We start from the raw sequence: 21,515 nt of genomic DNA on the forward strand, positions 1-21,515 counted from the left end.
ATTGACATTTTTTCTGTAATGTTAGAAACATTGAAGGCTATATCTACTTTTTACACCATTAGTTAATGCTGTTATGGCAATTTCACCCAGCCATTGTAGATGGATTTTAAATTAAAAAAAGGTCACTTATAGGAAAAGGTATGGCCTGCTTTTTCGATTTTCTTCTTGTAGCCTTGTAAACACTTTACCACCATCACCATGTTTTACATCTCCATTTACATTAACCACACAGTAATTATAAAAACACTTACAAGATGTATTTATTTTCAAATAACTGCTCAATAGTTGCTGCAGCCATCAGCTGATGTATGGTCCATACAGCATGTGGCAGAGCAGACCCACCACTGGCAAGCACTAGGGGTACAATCATATACTCAGTCAGTCATATCCAAATATATATTCATGTGTGAATGTTCCAATGATAGAGAATCCAGACCCAGGCCAGTTGCTTTAAACTATTAAGACATGTTTCATTTAGTTAGAACTCTGTTGATAAATGTGCCTAATTTGTATTTCTGTGAGGCTGTCTTTGTACCGGAGACCTTGTGAGATTGAGAATGAGATTATAGATTCAGAGTTGAAGGTGAAATGAACTCAGTTCTATGCCTTGCAGTGGCTGACAGCTGTTCAAAAACTGGCTGTATTAACTCTGTACTGGGTGCCACACAATCTAATGAGAACATCTTACTGACAGCTAAACAGGAAAGTATATTCATTTTAATATAATATTTTCTATTTTTTCCCACATCCTTATTTTCTGAAGATGATTAATGATGTAAAGTGTAAACTGCGGTCACTGAAAATGGTACATATTAATTCTGTAGACTGAGTCTCTCTGATACATTTTTTAGTGTGCATCTCCTATCTTCCAGTGACAATGTTCTATGTACGTGCTTCAGCAATATGAGCACCCCGTGGTAGTAAAGCCAATTCATTCAATTACCTGGTTCAGTGAATCAGAGGTGCACTCAAATAAATTAGATGTGTTTGTTTTACACAGTCCCTTCTAGAATGTCATGCAACTTAAGATCTTTTTTTTTTTTTTTTTTTTTAAGCAAAAATGGGCTTCTGTCAGCTTAGGCAGACGTCCTCAAAACTCTTTTTTTACTCAGTCCACCATATGAGTTTTTTTTCTGTGTGAAGTGAACAAAACATATTTAGGACTATAGGAATTTCTTAACCTGAAATTCCTAGAACCACAAGTCATTATCATGATATCACTAGTCACAAAGATCCATCAGAGTCCATCAGAAAAATAATTACAAAATAAGGAAAAGGCTTAATTCCTCACACCATAATCAACAAACGTGTTCTCTTACGTCCTGTTCCCTAGTGCCAGAAAGTGATTTTCACCACCTGGTTTCCTCCTTCATCTTTATCCCTCTACCTGTTCTTCCTGGTAGGTGGACACAGATATGGCACTGTAGGGGTTCAGAACCATCTGGGCACAGCGCACCATGGTGCCCAGGAGAAAGAGGCAGAGGAGGAAGAAGAAGAAAAGGGCAAAGCCCAGATCCACGTCGACCTCCAGCGTGGCTGCAGGAGGGAGTGTGGGCACGTCCATCCTCCCCCACGACAGGCTCTGGGATGGGGATCCACAGGCTCAGGAGAGACCCTTGAGGTTGGCGAATGGTCCTCACAATTGGGAAGCTTTTGGCTCTTCTTTTAGTGCATGTCCAAGAACAACACCCTTCTCAGAACTCGGAAAGAATTCAACAGTTTTGGTTGTAGTTTTTGTGTGGACTTTTCTTTCCACTTTCTTCTTCCACAACCCTTTTTTTCCCCTGTGAAGCTGCTCCTGGGGTGCGTCTCAGTTTCACCTGCCCACGCCAGGTGTTCTCTCCCTTGCAGTTCCTTCCGCTCAGATAACAGCCCCAAGCATGTTGCTGTCCACCAAATGCACTCTCCGCCCTTAAAGACACACACAACTACACTTGGCACCTGTGTCCAGCATCAATATTTCAGCAGGAGTTTGGTAACAATCATACCGTATAAGGGATTAAGACACCCTGTTAGGCTCCTGATGTTGCGGGTCAGCCTAACCTCAGGACACACACACACTCACACAATATTCTGGTGCTATGGGTCAGCCTTACCTAACATGCGCGCACACACACACACACACAGCTCTTATTAGCATAGAAAAGTCTGTCCAATGGAGACCTGCTAAGTCCAAATATTGAGGGAAAACAGGGGAAACTTGGGTTGTGCATTCAGACGGTCATCAGAGGTGTAGGAGTGAAAGTGGAATTAGCTGATAATGGGGCTGTGGCTTTACTGTTAGACCTTAAGAAGAGGCTGTGGTTCATCTCGTCTCATCTATAGTGACAGTAGAATGGATCCAGCTTGGTCTGGAACTGGTCCAGATACCCCCCAGGCCCAGTGACCTGCAGCAGAAGGTTGGGCATCGATGGCCAGCTCACCAGGTCTAACTCACCGCCATCTCTTCATGTGCCATCTGAAGGCAATGAACACAAAACCTGGAATGTGATTTGACCAAAAACCATCCACCATATACAAGGTTGAAATTTGCCTCAACCGATTTGCTAAAAAAAAAAAAAAACAATTAGAAAAGCATTATGAATAGGAAACGTGAGAAAAAATGATACTGCACACTGGCATGTTGATGGGCCACATTAAGCATGTGTTGGGCATGCTGCAGCAAGCTTTACATGATGCCCAATACAAACAAAGCCGTGGACAGATTGCTTCCTGCTTGGTTTGGCACGAGTTGCCGCAGTGAAACAGGACGAAGCTGTGAGTAAGGCGATCCGCCCAATTGAACAGAGATCACTGTGCCCGGCCCGCTGGGGAGATACAGCACACACGGGCCAGAGAAGCGCCAGGCAAGCTGACCCCACTGTGAATAAAGCAGATGTGTGTGTCCATCACCTGACAGAAGGACACTAGAGGAAGAAAACAGATACAACACTGGCAGGCTGATGATGCCTGCCCTGGGCCCAGCCTGAGAATAAAATACGGCATAACATTTTTGTACAATATAATGATTTAATACAAAAAAAAGACAACAAACATCATTCTTTCTCGTTTAACATTTCATATACATATATTTTTTTTTCCATATATTTGTGTGTCTTAAGTGAAATATATAAACTGCAATTCACATCATTGTAAAAACCTGGACACGGGAAAACCAAAGTGGTTTCAAATCTGCACAGACGACAAGACACATATCGCCCTTTTAAAAATGGGAAAGTACTAAAGACAGGTGTGTGTACTTTTATATATTACATGTATTGACATCTGTGAGAGACGGTCTCCTTCAAACATGTGCAGACATCATTACACACACACACACACACACACACAAAAAGGGTGTCAATCAAAATCATCTAGAATAAAAAAAAAAAAACACATTTCACGTGATGGGATTGCTCAAGCCTTTGGATTCGGTGGCCCCCTCCTGTGTCCAAAACAGTCCCCACTTCTCTTAAAAGGCCAATTGGAAGGACCTACTACAGCTAAACCAAAGCAAATGAGTAGTTTAACCCAACATGCCTGAGAATTAAACAAAAAGACCAAAAATGTCAACGACGAAACTAATCTTGCTTTCAAAAAAATGAAAAAGACCCAATCACTATTTTAATAAATATTTGGGATTCTATGTAGAACGATCAGTCCCAGGGAGTGAAGGGAGTCCAACAGATAGCCCAGGGAGCAGCTGGTTCTATCTAGAGTGTAACCAGAACCAGCAGAACTATCGGTACTGTGGGCTGCTAAGGTGAAAGGTCAAAGCAGTTTCCCTCACTCGACTGGGGTGGAGTTGTAAAGGGGAATTGAGCACCAAAAGAAACTCCTTTCCATTTAGAAGGGAGGGGAGCAAGGGAGAATTGAGCACCAAAAGAAACTCCTTTCCATTTCGAAGAGAATAGAGGAGCCAGGGCCAAAGAAACCTGAGAATACCTAATATCTTTATTATACCTTTACCTGTAAAATATCTTTTGTCTTTTTACTTTGCCTCATCTAGTGCATGATAAAACAATTTAACCTGTAACAACGCATACCAAAAAAGACCAAATAACCAACAAAGAAAATGGCTTTTAAAATACAAAATTCCTGCACATAATTATTGCTTTCACTTTATCCTCGCTCTTCAATATTTCTTTTTCATAAAAGAAAACCAAGAAAAATCGATTACAATTCCAAGAGGATTAAAACAAACAAACAAACTAAGAAACAAACAAACAAACAAGCTGGAGTTGACACACAAGTGATGAGTGGAAGGAGAGTGTGGATGGTGTCTTCAGGAAGCAGGAGGACTCCAGAAGTGAAGGCTGTGTGAGGGTCTGAAAGCATCTCAACCAAATGGCACACCCAGTCCACAACTTCCATTAGCCGACTCATTTCCTTTAAGGGTGACCAAGTAATTGCGTGGGACTGACAACCTCTGCTGCTCTCCAGTTACTGAGGAACAACCTTCTGCACTTCCAACCACACCTGTGAAGTGTGCCTGGGTTTGTGTACGTGTATGTGTGTGTGGCCCATAAAAACCACTCCCGTTCCATCACAACACAATACAATATTCATAGGACAGCGGAGATGCATAGGAATGGGCTGAGATTGTACGCTCTCAAAACACGATCGCGCGTTTGTGTGCGTTGGGACTGAAAGGTGACTCATTGGAAGAGCTGTGAGAAGACAGAGATGGGCTGATGGGTGTCGAGTTCCCGCTCCGCTCCGGCCCACAGGGAATCGACCTCTGACCCTGACGCACTCCTAGTACACCGCTGTGACCCCATGGGGTCAAAGCTCAGTGCTTAAGGCAAGTGCCACATCTTCTCTCTTTCTGAGACGGGATTCGCGTCTCTTGAGCCATGAGCTCCCAAGACCTCACCAAGTCCAGCTGAGGCCCGTACGCATCTGGGCATTACTATGGCCCGACACGCTCCAGATGGAGTCTACAGATAAATCTACATGTGATAAATCAACATAAATCTAAGTGTGTGTGGAGGGGAAGTGTGCAGTAGTTCTTAGAGTGGCAGTGCACCAGTGTGTGGGACATTTTGTGCTTTTATTGTGCGATTGTGCGCTTACTCTGTGTACTGCACTGCAAAACTACTTATCTAATCAAATCTAACCAAGTGTTATTAATCTTATATCAAGATAAAAAAAAAATCTAGTTGTATTGTTTTCAGTATAAAGAGACTTGCCTAACACTTTCTCGTAAAATCATTTGACTTAATTTCATTTCGCTTTATACTAAAAACAATACCAAACAGATTTTTTTTTAATCTTAATATAAGATTAAGAATCCATTTTTTGCTGTGTGGCTGTGTGGCCACTCAAACAGCCAAATGGCTGAGTGTGGAATTGTGTGTCTGTGTAATTCTGACATCTACAAGTCCTGTTATCACATATCACATTCCTTTGAGATCATTTTCTTATTCTCTGCAGACTCTAGAAAAAAAAAAAAAAAAAAAAAAAACACCCTGTTCTCATCCAGTCCTGGTCTAGACCTGGTCCTGGACGCAATTTAGATCTCTTTCATCACCTGAGGTCATCCTCAGATTCCATGGCTCAACATCCTTCTCTCTGGACCTATCCCTACATCATCAACCTCCATTTGGTAAAAAAAAAATCAACAGAAAACAGAACACCCAAGAGAGACATAAAGAGGGCACCACTCAAAGAAGGACAAGGGAAAAGAAAAACAGCCTTGTAGAGAAAGAGACAGAAAGAAGGGAGAGCGAGAAAGAGGGAAAAGATATTCAACACTAGTTCACTCATTGAAGGAGGGGAACATGGAAATCTCGCCAAAGTCCTCGCCGTTAAAATTGGCCGATGGATCCAGCATGGACAAAACATCCTGCTGAAGAGAGAGAGAGAGAGAGAGAGAGAGAGAGATGAGAAAGAGGATGATTAGGAAAATGAGGATGCAGTGTTTGGAACAGGTCACCGTTTACAAACCAAGCCATGACAGGGATGCTACGAGTGCGTTGACTCACCGGAAACATCTCCGCCTGATTGGCCTGATGGTTAGCGGCACCCTGGGCTTGAGGTTGGCCCTGCCACTGGCCCCACACTGCCTCTGCTGGCCTGGAGGGGAACTGTGCTCCTGCCTGACTGCCATTTCCTGCAAAGGAAAAAAACGGAGGATAAAATTAGAACACATTTGGAAAAACCCCAGGGCAAACATTTGGTCAAGTAAGTTGTCCAGCTGTGCTGCATATTCTTTCTGCTCACCATAGCCGTTGGTGGAGGTGCTAGAGGAATTGAGGGTCGGGTAGGTGGCCACGCTGGAGGGGGTGGTGGTGGCAGCGCTGCCCATCGGCCTGTACGAGGAAGAGGAGGTGGAGGAAGATGAGGTGAAGTCCCCCATGCCAAACGGGGGAGACTTCACTGTGGACACTGCCCCCTGCTGGATGTGAAAAGATGAAAAGAAAAAAAAAAAAATGTCAGTACACGAACACCAGACCAGGGTCCAGTGGGGCTGGATTATACAGCTGCAATCCAGTTGTACAAGGGGCTCTTCTTACGAGTAGTACCAGAAAAACAGGAAGTTGTTCAAAATTACGTGAAAATACATTACGTCATACATCATTTTCACATGCCCATCACAAGCTGTTCAACCAAAGCACTATTGCAGCTTGGGTCTTGTACCTGTGTGTATGTGTGTGTGTGTGTGTATGTGTGTATGTATGTGTGTGTGTGTAAAACCCACCTGTGTGTTGAAGGGGGGCCTTGGTCCCTCCCACGCTGCATTAGCCCCCATTGCCCCAGCCTGGTTGGGGCTGGCGGTGTTGGGGGCGCCCCCTCCAGGCGCGTTCTGGCGGGACATGTGGGCCAGCATCTGACCTGCCGAGGGGGGCACCTGAACCATCTGCTGGGGGTGTCCCACTGGCCTGAGGTCAGCAGAGAGCACCAATCAGCAGAGCAGCGGGGCTTTACACATGAATGTATACGAAGCAATTTTAGGCGCTGTAGGTCAGTCTCCCTCAAACTTGGTCTGGTCATGTCAGACTTTGGGGTCATAGGACCCACCCACCCGCAAATAGTGACATGCTTTTTATTCAATTTCATTTGAATGTTTATGGTCAGAAAACACAATACCAGCTTTTGCGTATGGTAAATGGCAAATGCCTACCCTAAATATCTGTTACAGATTCTCTCTTGTGCATAAGCACACAAGAGCACTCATGCCACTACCACCTAATGGTATGCCTCTATGTTGGAAGACATCAAATGAGTAAGTATTTCCTGATTGAGGAAACTGATTTGTTGTCTTTTTCTACATGTCCACGGTTCCATGACAGCGTTTAATTGTTGCACAATTATCAGGCAAGTGACAGGAGCAGCGGGTATAATTTTACTCTGTGGCTCAGCGGACCAGCAGTCTCATCGTCACAGAGCGGTGCCATAGTTTGAGAAACACTGCTCTGGATGTGTGTGTGTGTGTGTGTGTGATGCGCGGTACCTGTATGAGTCAGCGGGTCGTCCGGCTGCTGAGAAGGTGTTGGGCTGGGTAAACATCTGCTGAACGGCCGGGGCAGAAGTGGTGGGCAGGGGCTTCGGCTGGTCTGAGGACACACACACACACACACACACACACACACACACACAAGCAAGTGTCATGAAGGCCTTCATAAGAACACATTTCCCCCCCACAATAGTAAAGCACACCACTGCAAGAAGCGTAGAGCTCTACAATAGCATTAAACATTCAATGCCATCGCCAGTGAGTACGGACATCACACACACACACCCACCCCAACAAAACTACACACACACCTGTGAGTATGGACATCACACACACACCCTCCCACCCCAACAAAACTACACACACACACACACACACACACACACACACACACACACACACACACACACACACACACACACCACAAACACATCCTCCCACTTCAACAAAACTACACACACACCTGTGGGTACGGACATCACAAACACACCCTCCCACGCGAACAAAACCACACACACACACACACCTGCAAAGAGGTCAGAGAACTGGGGGTCTCGCTCGGCATACAGCTCCCCTTTGTCCAGCGGCTTACTGTGATTGGAGGCATTTACGCTTACAGTAGCACCTACTGCCTGTGCAGCCGCCTAGGGGAGAGGGAGAGAGGAGAGGAGAGGAGAGGTGGAGAGGAGAAAAGGAGTGAAGAAGGAGAAAAGAGAAGGAAAGGGAGAATGGAGGGGAGTGAAAGAGAGGGAGAGAGCAAGTAAAGAGAGAAGGAGGGGAGGAGGTAAAAAGAGAAAGGGAGGGAGAATGGAGGGGAGTGAAAGAGAGGGAGAGAGTAAGTAAAGAGAGGTTAGCGGTGTTCAGCTGTGCCATAAGACGTTCTACATACTCGACGCACCGGACTGGTAGCGCGACAACGTTACGTCAAAATGAAGTAGATCTTGCTGGCGCGCCAGGATTTTAGCCAGGTAGTGCGAGGTAGCGCACCACTCATTTTTTTTCAGACGAGCGTGACAAAGCGGAAACAGGAAGATGGACTAGTTTGAGGGCAAGCGAGAGTTGCAATGTTTTGTTTTTTTTTTGTCGTGAATTTTTAATAGTTTGCTGGATAAGTTAAAAAAGGTTACCAGCGAGAGTTGCAACACATGGAATTAAGAGGAAAGAATAGAAACGATTTATTTTCAAACAAAGGATATCTATTAAGGCCTGAACAAAATCTCTTTCCACTTCAGGAAATTACAAAAACTCAGCCAGCTGCTAGCTAGCTAGCCAGCTAACTAAACTGTTTAAATTATTAAAATTTCCCTTGGGATGACTAAAGTATCTATCTATCTATCTACCTGTGCGCACACCTTGGAAACTAGATGATAATGATGGTGGTAGTTGTGAATAGTAGCAACCAAAGTCTGAAGCACCATCATCACAGAAGCTAGCTACTAGTGTTTCTTACTGCAGCTTCTTCTGCTGTGTAACGTAGTTAGCGTTAATCTTTTCACAACAGCAACACCTCTGTTCAGGAGAATATTGCAACTAGTGTTGCAACCACCACGCGCGAGTATAAATGGTTACGCCGCTTCTGTGATGTCACATTGTCGCACTTCAGGTCGGGTGCGTCGAGTATGTGGCGCACTTAAGTGTTAAGGTCAGGTGTGTTGCGGCATATGTTGTCAGGTGTGATGCATTGGATACTGTCAGAATATCTAATAGGAGAACGGTCACTCTCAGAACACTTCCTGTTTCTGAGGCTGCAGAGGACTCTCGCGTGCGAGCTCAGAATGAATGGAAGCCTATGGAGCTTCCCCAATCAATCAAAATGCTAGTGTGTTAAAGGCAAAACCGGACCACCTTGTAACATACTGAAAGAACACAGATGTTTGATTTGCTTGTTTCAGTTTTGGAGGAAAACCCATGCTGTAGTTGTGAAAACTACAATAAAATGTTACGTTTGTTGGCGATAAGCAAGTGAAAAAAAATCTATTTAGCCATCTAGTCTCATAGACTCCAATTAATTCTGCGCTTGCTCGCGACCGCCCCTACGGGAACTATGGGTGAACTGCAACCAGTTTTGATATAGTGGCAGTTAACAGAAATGAACAGGCTCTCCATAAACAGGCTCTGGTACGGTGTTCAAGATCAGCTCACCTGTGGCAGTGCCGCCTGGGTAGAATCATACAAACCCTCTCTGCCTCCGGCCCCCTCCAGCTCAGCCTGCTGCTGGAGTTGCCTGTAGTGAGAGAGAGAGGGAGGGAGGGAGAGAGAGAGAGAGAGAGAGAGAGAGAGAGAGAGAGAGAGAGAGAGAGAGAGAGAGAGAGAGAGAGAGAGAGTCAGTAAAGTCTTATGGGCCAGATGAGTAAGGCCCATCACCAACACCAGAAACCCATCACCTGCAAACAAAATCCAAAACACTCCCTTTACCATGGATACCACAGCGCAAGTAAACAGGAAAAGACCAGCCCACAGCAGCAGCAGACGTCCTTATCACCACCAACAGAGAGAAAGTAAAAACAAAAAAGGTTGATAGAAAGAAAGGTTGAAAGAGAGAAAGAAATAAAGGATGGAAGAGAGACAAGAGAGCAGCCATGTTAAGGTGTATTCCCAGGGTTCCAGCACCATAGAAATGCAGGGGGGGGGGGGGGGTCATTCTGGTCTCACCTGACCGGTACCTGCCCGGGGCTGTGGGCAGGGGGGCAGTTAGGGCTGTTCTGCCCCAGCGTGAGGGGCAGTGCCACCCCCGGGGACGACAGGGGGGTGAGGGAGTCCTGATTCGGAGCTCTACTGCCACCCAAATGCCCCAGAGAGGGCAGGAGAAGAGAGACAAACACACATACATACATACTCAATCACTCAGTCGGACACTGAATTACTGCCTCCGACCTCCACACATGCACATTCTGAAGGGTGAAGGAAGGGTCACTCACATACTCATAAGCAAAACCACAGGACTGGATATGTGCAATTAACACCACACCCCAGAACTGCACGGGTACATCACCCTCGGTCACGATATTGATGACGTTCACAACATTACGTTTTTTTAAAAATAATTTTGAATATTTCATTCTCAAAGTTTCAACTATGCCACATGTGACATCCTTATCTTTCCAGCTGACATTTTTAGATGCACCTGTACTTGCACACACTTTCACTTTAGAATGGCGTGAATGACTGAGGGAGGAGAACCGTGGACAAGAGTTTCAAAATCAAAGCGATAGTTTGTTTATTTTCTGAAGTGACGCATATTTCCCCTTGGGACCTACAATATCATGCTCTCTACGGAAAATAATAACCAAAGGAAAAAAAATAAGACCTTGTGAATGAAATTCAAGACTTTTAAGACCCCGCGGATACCCTGTATGAATATGTGTTTGTAAATGCACGCATGTTTGAGTTTAAGTAGCTTATTGTCATGTAGTCATAAAAGGAATTATAAGTAATGAAATTCTTGTGCTCAAGAGCCAGCTCAACTTTAAAGAATAAATGAAATAGTAGTAATTGAAAAAGTATATTGTGTGTGCGTATGGGGGGGATATGGTGTGTGTGTGTGTGTGTGTGTGTGTGTGTGTGTGTGGGGGGGGGGGGGGGGTATGGTGTGGGGGGGGGGGGGGGCATTTGCCCGCCGACATTTTTGAAAACATGACGTTACATGGTTGCAACTTCCGGCACCAGTTTTTACATTCTGTACACAGGCTGTAGTTCCTACCTGTAGTCCATGACAACTCAACGTCTGGATCATGTATGTCTCCCCAAGTGATTTAAAACGAAACAAATGTCACTGACTTATTTAGTTTGCTTTCTTGCAACATTGACATGATTAGGCTATGCATTTGATAAATGGCCAGGCTGCCAGTCGAGGCAAAAGCCAAATATCCAACAACAGTTGCAGACTCTATGCCTGCTCGAACCACAATACCCGAGGGATGTGTGCTTCTATCGGTAAGTTTAACTTGTGTTGGCTTCATTTAGTCTGCCTGCAAATGTAGCTTAGGTTTAACAAGCTGCAAATTCACACTGGGTGCAGCAAAAATCCCAGCTATCCACATCTTACATCCCATGTCTACTTAATTATAGTAATTTTCGTTGGAGCCTATTGCATACAACCTGTCCAAATATTTGTGTAGTCTAAAGTGACTCAATATTGATTTGCATTGTTTTTTTTTATCACATATGAACATCACATTAAATAACCCAGGACTTCAGAGACAGGGCAAACTTCTACCACCATTCCCAAAATGTTATCCCAACCAATTAAATAAATTTGCGCTTATAACGAGGTGAGGCGCGTTCACGAACAACTTCTTTTCCTCTGAGGGAATGTCCGATCTTCATCAACGACACACCGTTGTACCTTACGTTGTCTCTGTCTGTAACGTGGACTCTAATAGGCTAATTCTACCTGGTGCCGGAAACGAACACCCATGAAACGCCATTTTCGTAAAGATTTCAAACTTTTTTGGCTGAAATAGCTAGCCTAGCATGGGCCATTGAAATGAATGGGGGCGAGTCACTCTCTCCAGTTATATATAATACCTCCATGGTATGGTATGTGTGTGAATTACATAGTTAATATGACATACTTGACATTGGCGTTGGTGCAGATGATGTACTCAATCTCCTCGGAGAAGGGGTTCTGGAACGTGAAGGAGCTGGTCCGCATCCAGATCCATTCGTTGGTCTTGGAGCGGAAGCGGAACATCACTGACATGACCTGCCCTCTCAACTTCACCACCTTAACACAAACAGAGGGAGGGAGGAGGAACATTTCAAATATAAGCAGCACATCTCATTTATGTATGGTAAGGCAATGCATATGTATTGTGTTGTATGTATATGTATATTGTCTATGCATGTATATGTATTACCAGTACATATGCACCCACGTACACAGACACACGCATTCACGTACCTGTTGCAGACTGTCTCGAAGTAAACTCTGATCTTCAGGATGGGCCAGTTCAAGAATGTTCTTTCCCAGGAGTTCCTGCAGAACACAAAACACACACAGCCAAACAAAACAAACCTAAATAAAACACTTCAACTCCACCACAGGTTGCAGCCATACATGGAAAGTACTCATTGTCCCCTATTGGTTTTGCAGAGCAAAATAAATGGGATTCTCCATAAGTCGTTTTTACACTGAGATCACGCAACATTCACAGGAAGAGGAGACGTCTTTATGCTGCATCGTGTGTCTAAAAATGAGGCGAAACATTGCCAGCCTGGTACTTCATACTGCGAGTGATTACATACAAGCCGGCATATTGAGGAGCTAGGACATTAAACAGCCAAGAGCTCAAACATAGCAAATATACAGTAGAACGGACTGGTCAAGAAAGTATCAAACATGTTTGATTGAATCTGGATTGTGGCAACAATGGTAAGAATCGCAAAATGATTCAAATCAGTCACCCCAATACATATAACGATTCCAGCCGCGACTGAACACTGTGACCTACACTGTAAACTACCGTTGACTCCTTCAGACTTCCCACGACTGTCATAGACGTTCCATCCTTTCAAATTCAGGGTTAAAAATCGGGAGGGCTGTTCCCAGCTTTAGGGTGCTTTTTTAAATATATAAACTTGGTCTATGGGATTATACATGTAGATTGGTGTCCAAGTAAACCAATCAGTTTACTTTAGTTTACCTGAGGCTGGTAGCCCACGGTGGCCATGCAGCGGTGATCTACAAAGGTGAACAAGCCCTGGCAGTCGTGGCGGGAGATGAACTCCACAGGGACGTTCAGGCTGCTGGTACTCGAGTCGCTGGGACAACAGGTCACCTAAACAGTGCGAACGGAGAAGAGTCACGGTGCGAATGTGTGTGTACACTACTAACATCGATGGCACAGGACATTACATGTAGCTGTACCTGTAGTCTACCAATGGCTACCAGACAGAAGCGGTTATTCTGGCTGTTGTCAGTGTCTTCATCCGAGAGCGTCACACCTGGAAGACCCAAAAAGGAGACTCTTAGAACCAGAACAAAAACAGAACAGAAGAACACAGACAAAACAATCTGAGAACCCTGACTACAATGCACTCAGAATCTCAACGCCAGAGAACACTCAGGAAATTAGTGCCTGTGTCCACTTTTTGCACTGACAGCGCCCTCAACCTTATTTTCAGAGCGCTTCAGTCAAGTGTTTATTGTTGCTAGGTTATGAAGTTTTGATTGGTCGTCGAGAGAGAAGTGACATTGACGAGACCAGTGCTGTTCTAAAAGTTGAACAGATTTCAACTTTCAGCGCTCTGAGCGCTGCAGGAAAGAAGAGTCAGGGCCGAGAGCTTTTTTCCGCCGAGGGCGCTGAGCACTGTGAACGCTGAACTTCATAGGATTTGGACAGACAATAGCCGCTGAATTGAATCAAACTCATACGTATAAGTATAAGTATAGTATAGTAATTAAGTATATATACTCTTTTGATCCCGTGAGGGAAATTTGGTCTCTGCATTTATCCCAATCCGTGAATTAGTGAAACACACTCAGCGAACACACAGTGAGGTGAAGCACATACCAATCCCGGCGCAGTGAGCTGCCTGCAACAACAGTGGCGCTCGGGGAGCAGTGAGGGGTTAGGTGCCTTGCTCAAGGGCACTTCAGCTGTGCCTACTGGTCGGGGTTCGAACCAGCAACACTCCGGTTACAAGTCCGAAGCGCTAACCAGTAGGCCACGGCGGCCCCCATAATCAAATGTGTGAACTAAAGGTGTTCAGATACACCCATCATACCTGCAGGTGGCCATGACTTGATGTAGCCAGTGCAGTGTACCACCACATACTGGGGCTCCCCCTCCTTGGCTGGACCCAGGCCATTCCTGCCCAACAGACAACAGGGGACAGAGTCAAAAGGACATGCGCATCAATAGGACACGCTAAAGGCTGATAGCAAAGGAAGCTAATAACCACTAGCCAGTATAAAGATTAGGTACTGTGAGTAAGGATGCTTATAAGAAGAGAGTAATGGTAGGCCAGTAATAATGACTAGGTACTGTGATAATGATGAGACCTGAGTAGCTGTAGAATATATGCCCTTATCACCTGTTTCGGCTCCTGAGAAAATTCAGTCTGTTCATTGACACTGGTTCCACTGGACACATCCCAATCCTGTACACACACACACACACACACACACACACAAATGGTAAGTGCATGCGACAGTCAAAGTCATAGTATGGAGGCATCTGTGTGTGTTTTTTCTTTTCTGATCTGATTGGAGGGCAGCAGGGACAGGGACAGGATTGGAGCCTCACCTCATCCTGCAGATGAAGGAGCGACGTGCTCCCATACTCATCCTCGCTGAGGAGGACTGCTGTCCCTCCTTCTTCACCGTCCCTGTCTTCAGATCCAACATACGGCCTGTGGAGGGAAACAAGCAGCCCCACAGTGAGAAAGAGACAGCGAGAAAGAGAGACAGGGAGAAAGAGAGAGAGAGAGAGAGAGAGAGAGAGAGAGAGAGAGAGAGAGAGAGAGAGAAACAGGAAGAAAGAGAGAGAGAGAGACAGGGAGAAAGAGAAACATAGAGAAAGAGAGAGAACGAGAAAGAGAAACAGGGTGAAAGAGAAAGAGAAACAGGGTGAAAGAGAAAGAGAAACAGGGAGAAAGAGAAAGAAAGAAAAAGAAATGCAGACAGGAACACAGAAATGATCGAAGTAGATACAGAAGTGACAGAAATGATTCAGTAGATACAGACAAGTCTTAGACAAAAACAAACACATAAGACAGATAAACAAACAGACAAACACATTGTAAGACATACACAGACAGACAAACACACACACACAGACAGACTGCAAGACACAAATAGTCGACCACAGAACTGACCAACTGTATTGTCCCGAATATAAAAGACAGGGTTTTTTTCTCTCAAAATATGTCACAAGCCTGAATGATGGCGAGACCAAGAGATCATTTCGAACAAAGTGGTTCAAAAGTATGTCAAGTTAACCAATTGAGAAGGAGTTTGATGATGATTGACACGATAGCGAGCCCAGAAAGACGGTCTTAAAAATGCAGTCATCAAAATCTGCGGTCCTTAAAGCGGCTGTTTCCAACAGATTGATAGGAGAATGTGTGAGGTAATGACAGAATGCCCATTACCAGAGCAGTCATACAGTGAAGAGCTAAACACCCACCGACTTCAAAACTAGCCTTAATGATGCGTCGCAATGGACTGTCATTGCGTTGCAGAAGTCTTGTTCAGCGCTTGTCCTCAGACTTCGAGGAGAAGCTACTGTCTTTTCAGCGGTAACCGATTTGATCAACTTAAACTCAGTAACACCCCCTAGATCAGATGGGCAATGCTGATTACATGCCAGTGTCTTTTGACATACCAACATCTGCCAGTGTTGAAAATTATAGATTTATAGATAGATACTATGTTATTCATTAACATATTACAAGTTATTTATTTAATTTAAATTCTATAAATTCATCTTATGATAAAAACGATGATTAAAATTCATCCATGTTTCTCACTAGCATTTTTAAAAAGGTAATTTTTTATATAAAACAAGATTCGGTCTACAAGAAGCTGCTTCTATTTTCTGATATAAGTTAACGTTGAGCCATTAACTTTTATTAACTGTTCATTTGGCAGCAAAATTGTTTGGGTGAACAGAGCTGTCAAAATGTCTGTTGCTAGCAAGCACAGCATGGTTTAGTGAGACACAGCTAAACACCTTGGAAAACTTACGTTATGCCAACACAATTTTGAGCCTAGCAATATGACAGTAAACTCAGTAAACATTTTAATATATATTCTATAATGCTACTAAAGTTCCACTTGTAAGTAGCCTGCACGTTAAGTTCAGCTTTTTAAAATCTAAAATCAATGGTCACTTTAGCAAGCTTATGTAGCTTCTCATGTAATATAGGCAAATTTATCCTAGCTGTAGAGAAAGCAGGATGTGATTTCCCCAATAGGCCTACCATATTTATAGTGGTTTAACCTGCGGTTTAATATAGATTTAAATACCATTGAAATCACGTTTATCTTTAGTTAAGTTGTAATTTCCACATTATGTCCATGTTGATCTATAGTTAGTTGTAATTTTCAATATTAAACGAAATGATGAAGAATCAACATTGAAGGATGACATTGATAAAATTATTTTATAATATTGGAATGTTAATTAAATGTTGATATGCTATCTGCACCTTGCTGTGTCTAGAAAAACAGCTCTGAATACAGCTCTGGAAAAAAGTAAGAGACCACAGCACATTTTTTTGATGTCATCCTATGGTTGCAGAGTGACATTCGAATGAGTTGACGGTCATATTCAAATTTGCATTGGTCTCTGTGTGTGTGTGTAAATGTGTAGATGGATATATATTTTCCATTGCTTTTATGTGTGTGGATGGATATATATTTATATGGCTCTTACATACAGATTGCTGTTTGCACTATTAAGACTGTTAACCAATTTCGCTGTACCATGTGCGATAACAAAGACTGACCATTATTGCTGTTCTCGGATGTGGAGAGCTGCTCTCTGAGTTTCTCCTTGTCATCTGGATGGAGCTGATCGTACAGGGAAGAGCCAAGCCAATCTGACTGTGTCTGGTTTAGGATGGGGGTCACAGAATCAGACACGTACACAATGCGACCGGAGTCGCACGACACCACAAACAGAAACCCGTCTGCCGCCTCCAGGATCAAGTGCTTCAGCTCCTGATAGGATAGAGACACAGACAAAGGGAAAGAGTGGCGAACAAAAAGGGTTAGTCTGTGTCGGACACTGATTTTTCTAAATGGATCTAAGGGGGCTCTGTATGTGTGTGTGTGTGTGCGCGAGCGCATGTGTGTGTGTTTTCACTACCCTGTAAGGGCTGAGCTACACCAGGCGCGTAACTGAAGCGTTCCGTTAGCGTTGCGTCTGCTGCAACAATTAGCTTCCATTATAATCAATGGAAGTAGCTACACCAGACGTGACAGTGGGGCGTACGTTCGAAAAAAATAGACCATTCATCTAAAATGGATTTTACGCGTCGCGAACGGAACGCTTCAGTTACGCGCCTGGTGCAGCTCATACCTAAGAGACGCATGTGTGAAGGCCTGAAAGGGGTGTGCGTACTGCTTGTCTGTGTGAGCGAGCAGAGCGGGCGTCACCTGGTCTGAGAGGAATGAGGGCTTGTAGGTGCCGTCGGGAGTGGTGTTGCCGCCCCGGAGGGACTTCATGTGGGACACGGCCATGCGCAGGATGGTCAGCTTGTCCGGCTTGCGGGCCAGAGCACTGCAGGTGGGCACCATGTCCGACAGCTCCGTGATGTATGCCGTCATCTTGTTTCGCCGCCGCCGTTCGATTTCGCTGTGGTTCTCCCTAAGGTCACGGAGGAGGATGGAGGAAAAAACGACGGGAAAGAGGGATGGGAGGAGGATTGAGAAAGGAGGACAGATGGAGGAGAGATGAAAGGTGGATGAAGGAGAGGCAGAGACGTGGAGGAGGAGGAGGAGGAGAGGGTAAAGGGGGAGCACGGGCCAGCAGAGGAGGAGAGTGGAGAAAAGGTGTGGATAAAGGAGGTGGGGCAGCAGGTGGGAAAGCACAGGTGTGGATGAAGGAGGTGGCGCAGCACAGGTGTGGATGAAGGAGGTGGCGCAGATCAGGTGTGGATGAAGGAGGTGGCGCAGCACAGGTGTGGATGAAGGAGGTGGCGCAGATCAGGTGTGGATGAAGGAGGTGGCGCAGCACAGGTGTGGATGAAGGAGGTGGGAAAGCACAGGTGTGGATAAAGGGGGTGGGAAAGCACAGGTGTGGATGGAGGAGGTGGGACAGCACAGGTGTGGGAAGCAAGTATGAAAACAGAAGAACAAGAGGAAGAAAAGGAGGGTGGAGGAGAGACACAGACAAGATCGGGCAGGATGGAGAACACAGAGCATCGGGGAATCACAGATTAGATCAGAGAAGAGAGAGCAGGAAAGAGAGACAGAACGAAACAGACAAAGAAAAGGAGGGAGAGAGAGAGAGAGAGAGAGAGAGAGAGGACCGAGAGTGAAAAATGAATGCACAAATAATAATAAACCTGCGTCAATGATCTATTCAAATGATGGACAGCAGCTCATCCTTAAAAGAGGGCGAGAGTGAGAGAGTACTGAGTGAACTGAAAGAGAAGACTCTGGGGTGCCTGAGAAACAGAAAGGAATGAGGGCAGAAGAGGGGGAAAGGCTCAAAGAAAAGACTGGACAAAACAACTGTTCCAGCTATTCCTCTTCAGTTATCCAACACATGCTTTGAGAAAAAAATGATTTTGCTACTAAGAACTGCAACACTGTTTGGCTTATTTAACCGACTAAGGAACTTCAAAGGGATGGTCATTTCAGCCACCCAATTCTTTTATTTGTGCCACTCACTGAAGAATGGAGGTGAATTCCTACGGCGACAATGTGAGGATGAGCTCACACAGACTTTAACAGGGAAAAAGCTGCTCAACATGTAAGCTGAGAAAAATAGAAAACTGTTGAGTTATCTACTAGTACTTTAGTGATTTGCCATTACACCCTGATCCCCTCACCCACAAATACACACCACATACCCACACCCCTTTCCTTTCTTCATTTATGTCTATATTAGCTGCAGTATGACTTACCTGGCGAAGCGTTCTTTATCATTTGAACCAGCTCCATCATCATCACATCTAGGCAACGGGAGAAAAATAATGGTTTTATGCAAACTATACTATTATTATCTGTTTCAATTTGCCCATATGCTTACTTATCTAATGCTTAATCTTGAAAGCACCAGAGATGGAAACGATATAGGCTTACTTTGACATTAAAATAACACATGACACTGTAATGGCTGCTAACATCAAGTCAATTTCCAGTGAAGACAATAATCATCATCAAGTGGCTCATCATAAAATCTATTTGTTGGTAGACTTACCTGAACAGCTTGTTTCCTTCGTCATCGTCATCGAAATCAGAGCTGAAAGCAACAGGGTAATAATCTATGTTACTGTGTGGGGGGATTGCTCAATTTTTGACAACTGCAAGTCTATGCAAGTCTAAGTTGTATTTTCTAACAAATACCATGGAAATGTCGCTTTACACACACAGGCACAAACTTTCCAACTTTCCAAATGGACATAGTTATCTAATGAGTATCTGCGGAGTTTTATTTATTTATTTTTATTATTACTATGATCTATACCTTTTAAACTGTTATTTTACTATTGCCCTTTTATGCTTTTATTTGTTATTACTGTTTGCTTTTTTTTTATGTAAAGCACATTGAATGACCTCTGTGTATGAAATGCGCTATATAAATAAACTTGACTAATCACAAAAAAGTTCTAATGACAGAAATCAGTATAGTAGGCTACTCTGCATGTGGTTTAGCGTCAACAGCGCTCCAAGCCAAACTTTAAACTCACCCAGCCCGTCTCTTGTTAGTGCCTTTCGCAACGACAGCTCCGCCGGATGCTGATGATGCTCCTAGCCCCATAGGAGACATGTCTGGCATATCTGACAGGCAAACAAATATAACCGACAGCAACATTACACATTAATTTAAATAACACATTAAACTTTAACTTTTAAAAAATTGTGTAGGTCGTTCAATAACTCAGCAACCAACTCAAAGCCTCTTCTTAACCAACTGCCTGGCCTGGGGTGCGATTCCCAAAAGCATAGTTTCTAACTACGAGGCATCTTCCGTAGTGCTAGTAGCTGAGTTGACAGTATTTGAGTCACATGTTACATACGTTAACGATACAGAAATATGGTGTTGATATTGGGTCGTATTTTGGTCACATAGTAAGAGCTAACAAATATGCTCTTGATATGTGATATAATCGTATATGTGATATAATCGATATGTGACTATATGAAGCTTAAGTGTTTGTGCGTAACTCAAATTCAACTCAAACTCTCATTAGCCAGTGACACTACCAAGGTAGTTGCTATCAATGTTAGCAATATGCTTTTGGGAAACGTACGGACCCTGACCCTCATGGCTTTCATCAGGTCCCTTTCCACAGGTGTATTAATGAAGCACCATGCGGACTGCATTCATAATCTAGGTACTTGATTTTATACACCTGTGGAAAGCGGGACCTGATGAAACCCATGAATAGCATGTTAAGGCGGCAAATCACTCTGAAGTAACGTTAGCATTGTCGAAGTTGGTTAAGTTTGGCACAGGCAGCTTAGCGTTAACGTTCCTCAACCAACTTGCTTCTTCCGTTAAAAGCCAACGCTAAACTTTTTGATGAACATAGTTCAAAGAGCAACACCGAAATACCATCCATGTTACTTCAAACATAAGTCAAACTGTTGACTTATCACAGCTAATGTTAGGGATACTTAAAGGAAGACACTACATGGCTATCTTGAGATTACATTACGTTATTTTCCTCTAATGTTAGTTTAGTTAGTTAGCTAACATACTGTCTTAACTAACGTGAGTGCGTATAGTTATCTAGTGGCATCAATAGTAAATGTAAAATATTTTGATGAACAGATTTTTCGTCACATTAACTACAAGAGGACCTAAACTGTAGCAAGCTAAATGTCAAATAGCTAACTATGTGACCAGTGCTGTTCCAGTTAATGTTAGCTGACACAACACCCTTGTGTTCCGAGCTAACGTTAGCTAGCTTAACCGCCGGAGAAGGTTCACACCACGGTCGCACGATATCGTCAGAAACAGGCAGTTGGGTCTCAAACTACCATCATTTTTACCCGAATAAGTTACATGACATCCTCAAGCACAGATAAAGAGTTAACTCAAGTTGTATTATATGCACCAACCTGAGTTTGAAGAGTCCATGTCCGAATTGAAGAAACATAAACAAAACAACTTTATCAGCTGAAAAATCCCCGAACCTTGTTTTCTAGTGGAGCTCCTCACTTAACTGACGTTACTTGCGCATTTTAAGCAAAATAAATAAATGTACGAACTCTAAAGCGGTTTTCCTATATCATTTTTGCAAATGATAATATTTTCGAAACCTAAAAGGGGTAAAATAAGTGTATTTTTGTCTTTCCTGCTTTTTTCTGGTTTAAACCCCCTCCTTATCCAAGATGGCCGGGGATTCCAGAAAAAAAGCGCAACTCAAGCAAACTATTTGTAACTCTCGT

The 21,515-nt window shown here is 43.9% G+C and overlaps 1 protein-coding gene and 1 long non-coding RNA gene across 10 annotated transcripts; one reads left to right on the forward strand and one right to left on the reverse strand.

The window, feature by feature from the left end:
- Window positions 1–1,636: 1,636 nt before the first annotated feature.
- arnt (aryl hydrocarbon receptor nuclear translocator) lies at window positions 1,637–21,482 on the reverse strand. 9 transcript variants are annotated; one of them, XR_006034736.1, is made up of 22 exons: window positions 21,186–21,481; window positions 19,808–19,898; window positions 19,318–19,359; window positions 19,022–19,069; window positions 17,547–17,757; window positions 16,895–17,108; window positions 14,689–14,794; window positions 14,477–14,542; window positions 14,168–14,253; window positions 13,308–13,384; window positions 13,084–13,218; window positions 12,342–12,416; window positions 12,013–12,164; window positions 10,091–10,213; window positions 9,581–9,662; window positions 7,965–8,082; window positions 7,436–7,538; window positions 6,683–6,863; window positions 6,205–6,379; window positions 5,967–6,094; window positions 2,287–2,458; window positions 1,637–1,911 (listed from the first exon to the last, which is right to left on the reverse strand). XR_006034736.1 is itself a non-coding variant. In XM_042107679.1 (21 exons), the coding sequence occupies exons 1-21, from the start codon at window positions 21,202–21,204 to the stop codon at window positions 2,429–2,431; spliced, it is 2,262 nt and encodes a 753-aa protein (XP_041963613.1). In that variant the 5' UTR covers window positions 21,205–21,481; the 3' UTR covers window positions 1,781–2,428. The 9 variants fall into 9 exon arrangements, 8 of the variants coding, with proteins under 8 accessions (XP_041963613.1, XP_041963612.1, XP_041963610.1 ...); XM_042107679.1 differs by having other exon boundaries at window positions 1,781–2,458; XM_042107678.1 differs by lacking the exons at window positions 1,637–1,911; window positions 2,287–2,458 and adding an exon at window positions 5,266–5,830 and having other exon boundaries at window positions 6,205–6,376; window positions 21,186–21,482.
- LOC121721084 lies at window positions 17,960–18,242 on the forward strand. The gene is made up of 3 exons (XR_006034737.1): window positions 17,960–17,983; window positions 18,042–18,143; window positions 18,202–18,242. It is a non-coding gene; the product is annotated as an uncharacterized LOC121721084 (long non-coding RNA).
- Window positions 21,483–21,515: the final 33 nt, after the last annotated feature.

Source organism: Alosa sapidissima, chromosome 10, assembly GCF_018492685.1.
Source record: "Alosa sapidissima isolate fAloSap1 chromosome 10, fAloSap1.pri, whole genome shotgun sequence".
Classification (NCBI taxonomy): Eukaryota; Metazoa; Chordata; class Actinopteri; order Clupeiformes; family Clupeidae; genus Alosa; species Alosa sapidissima.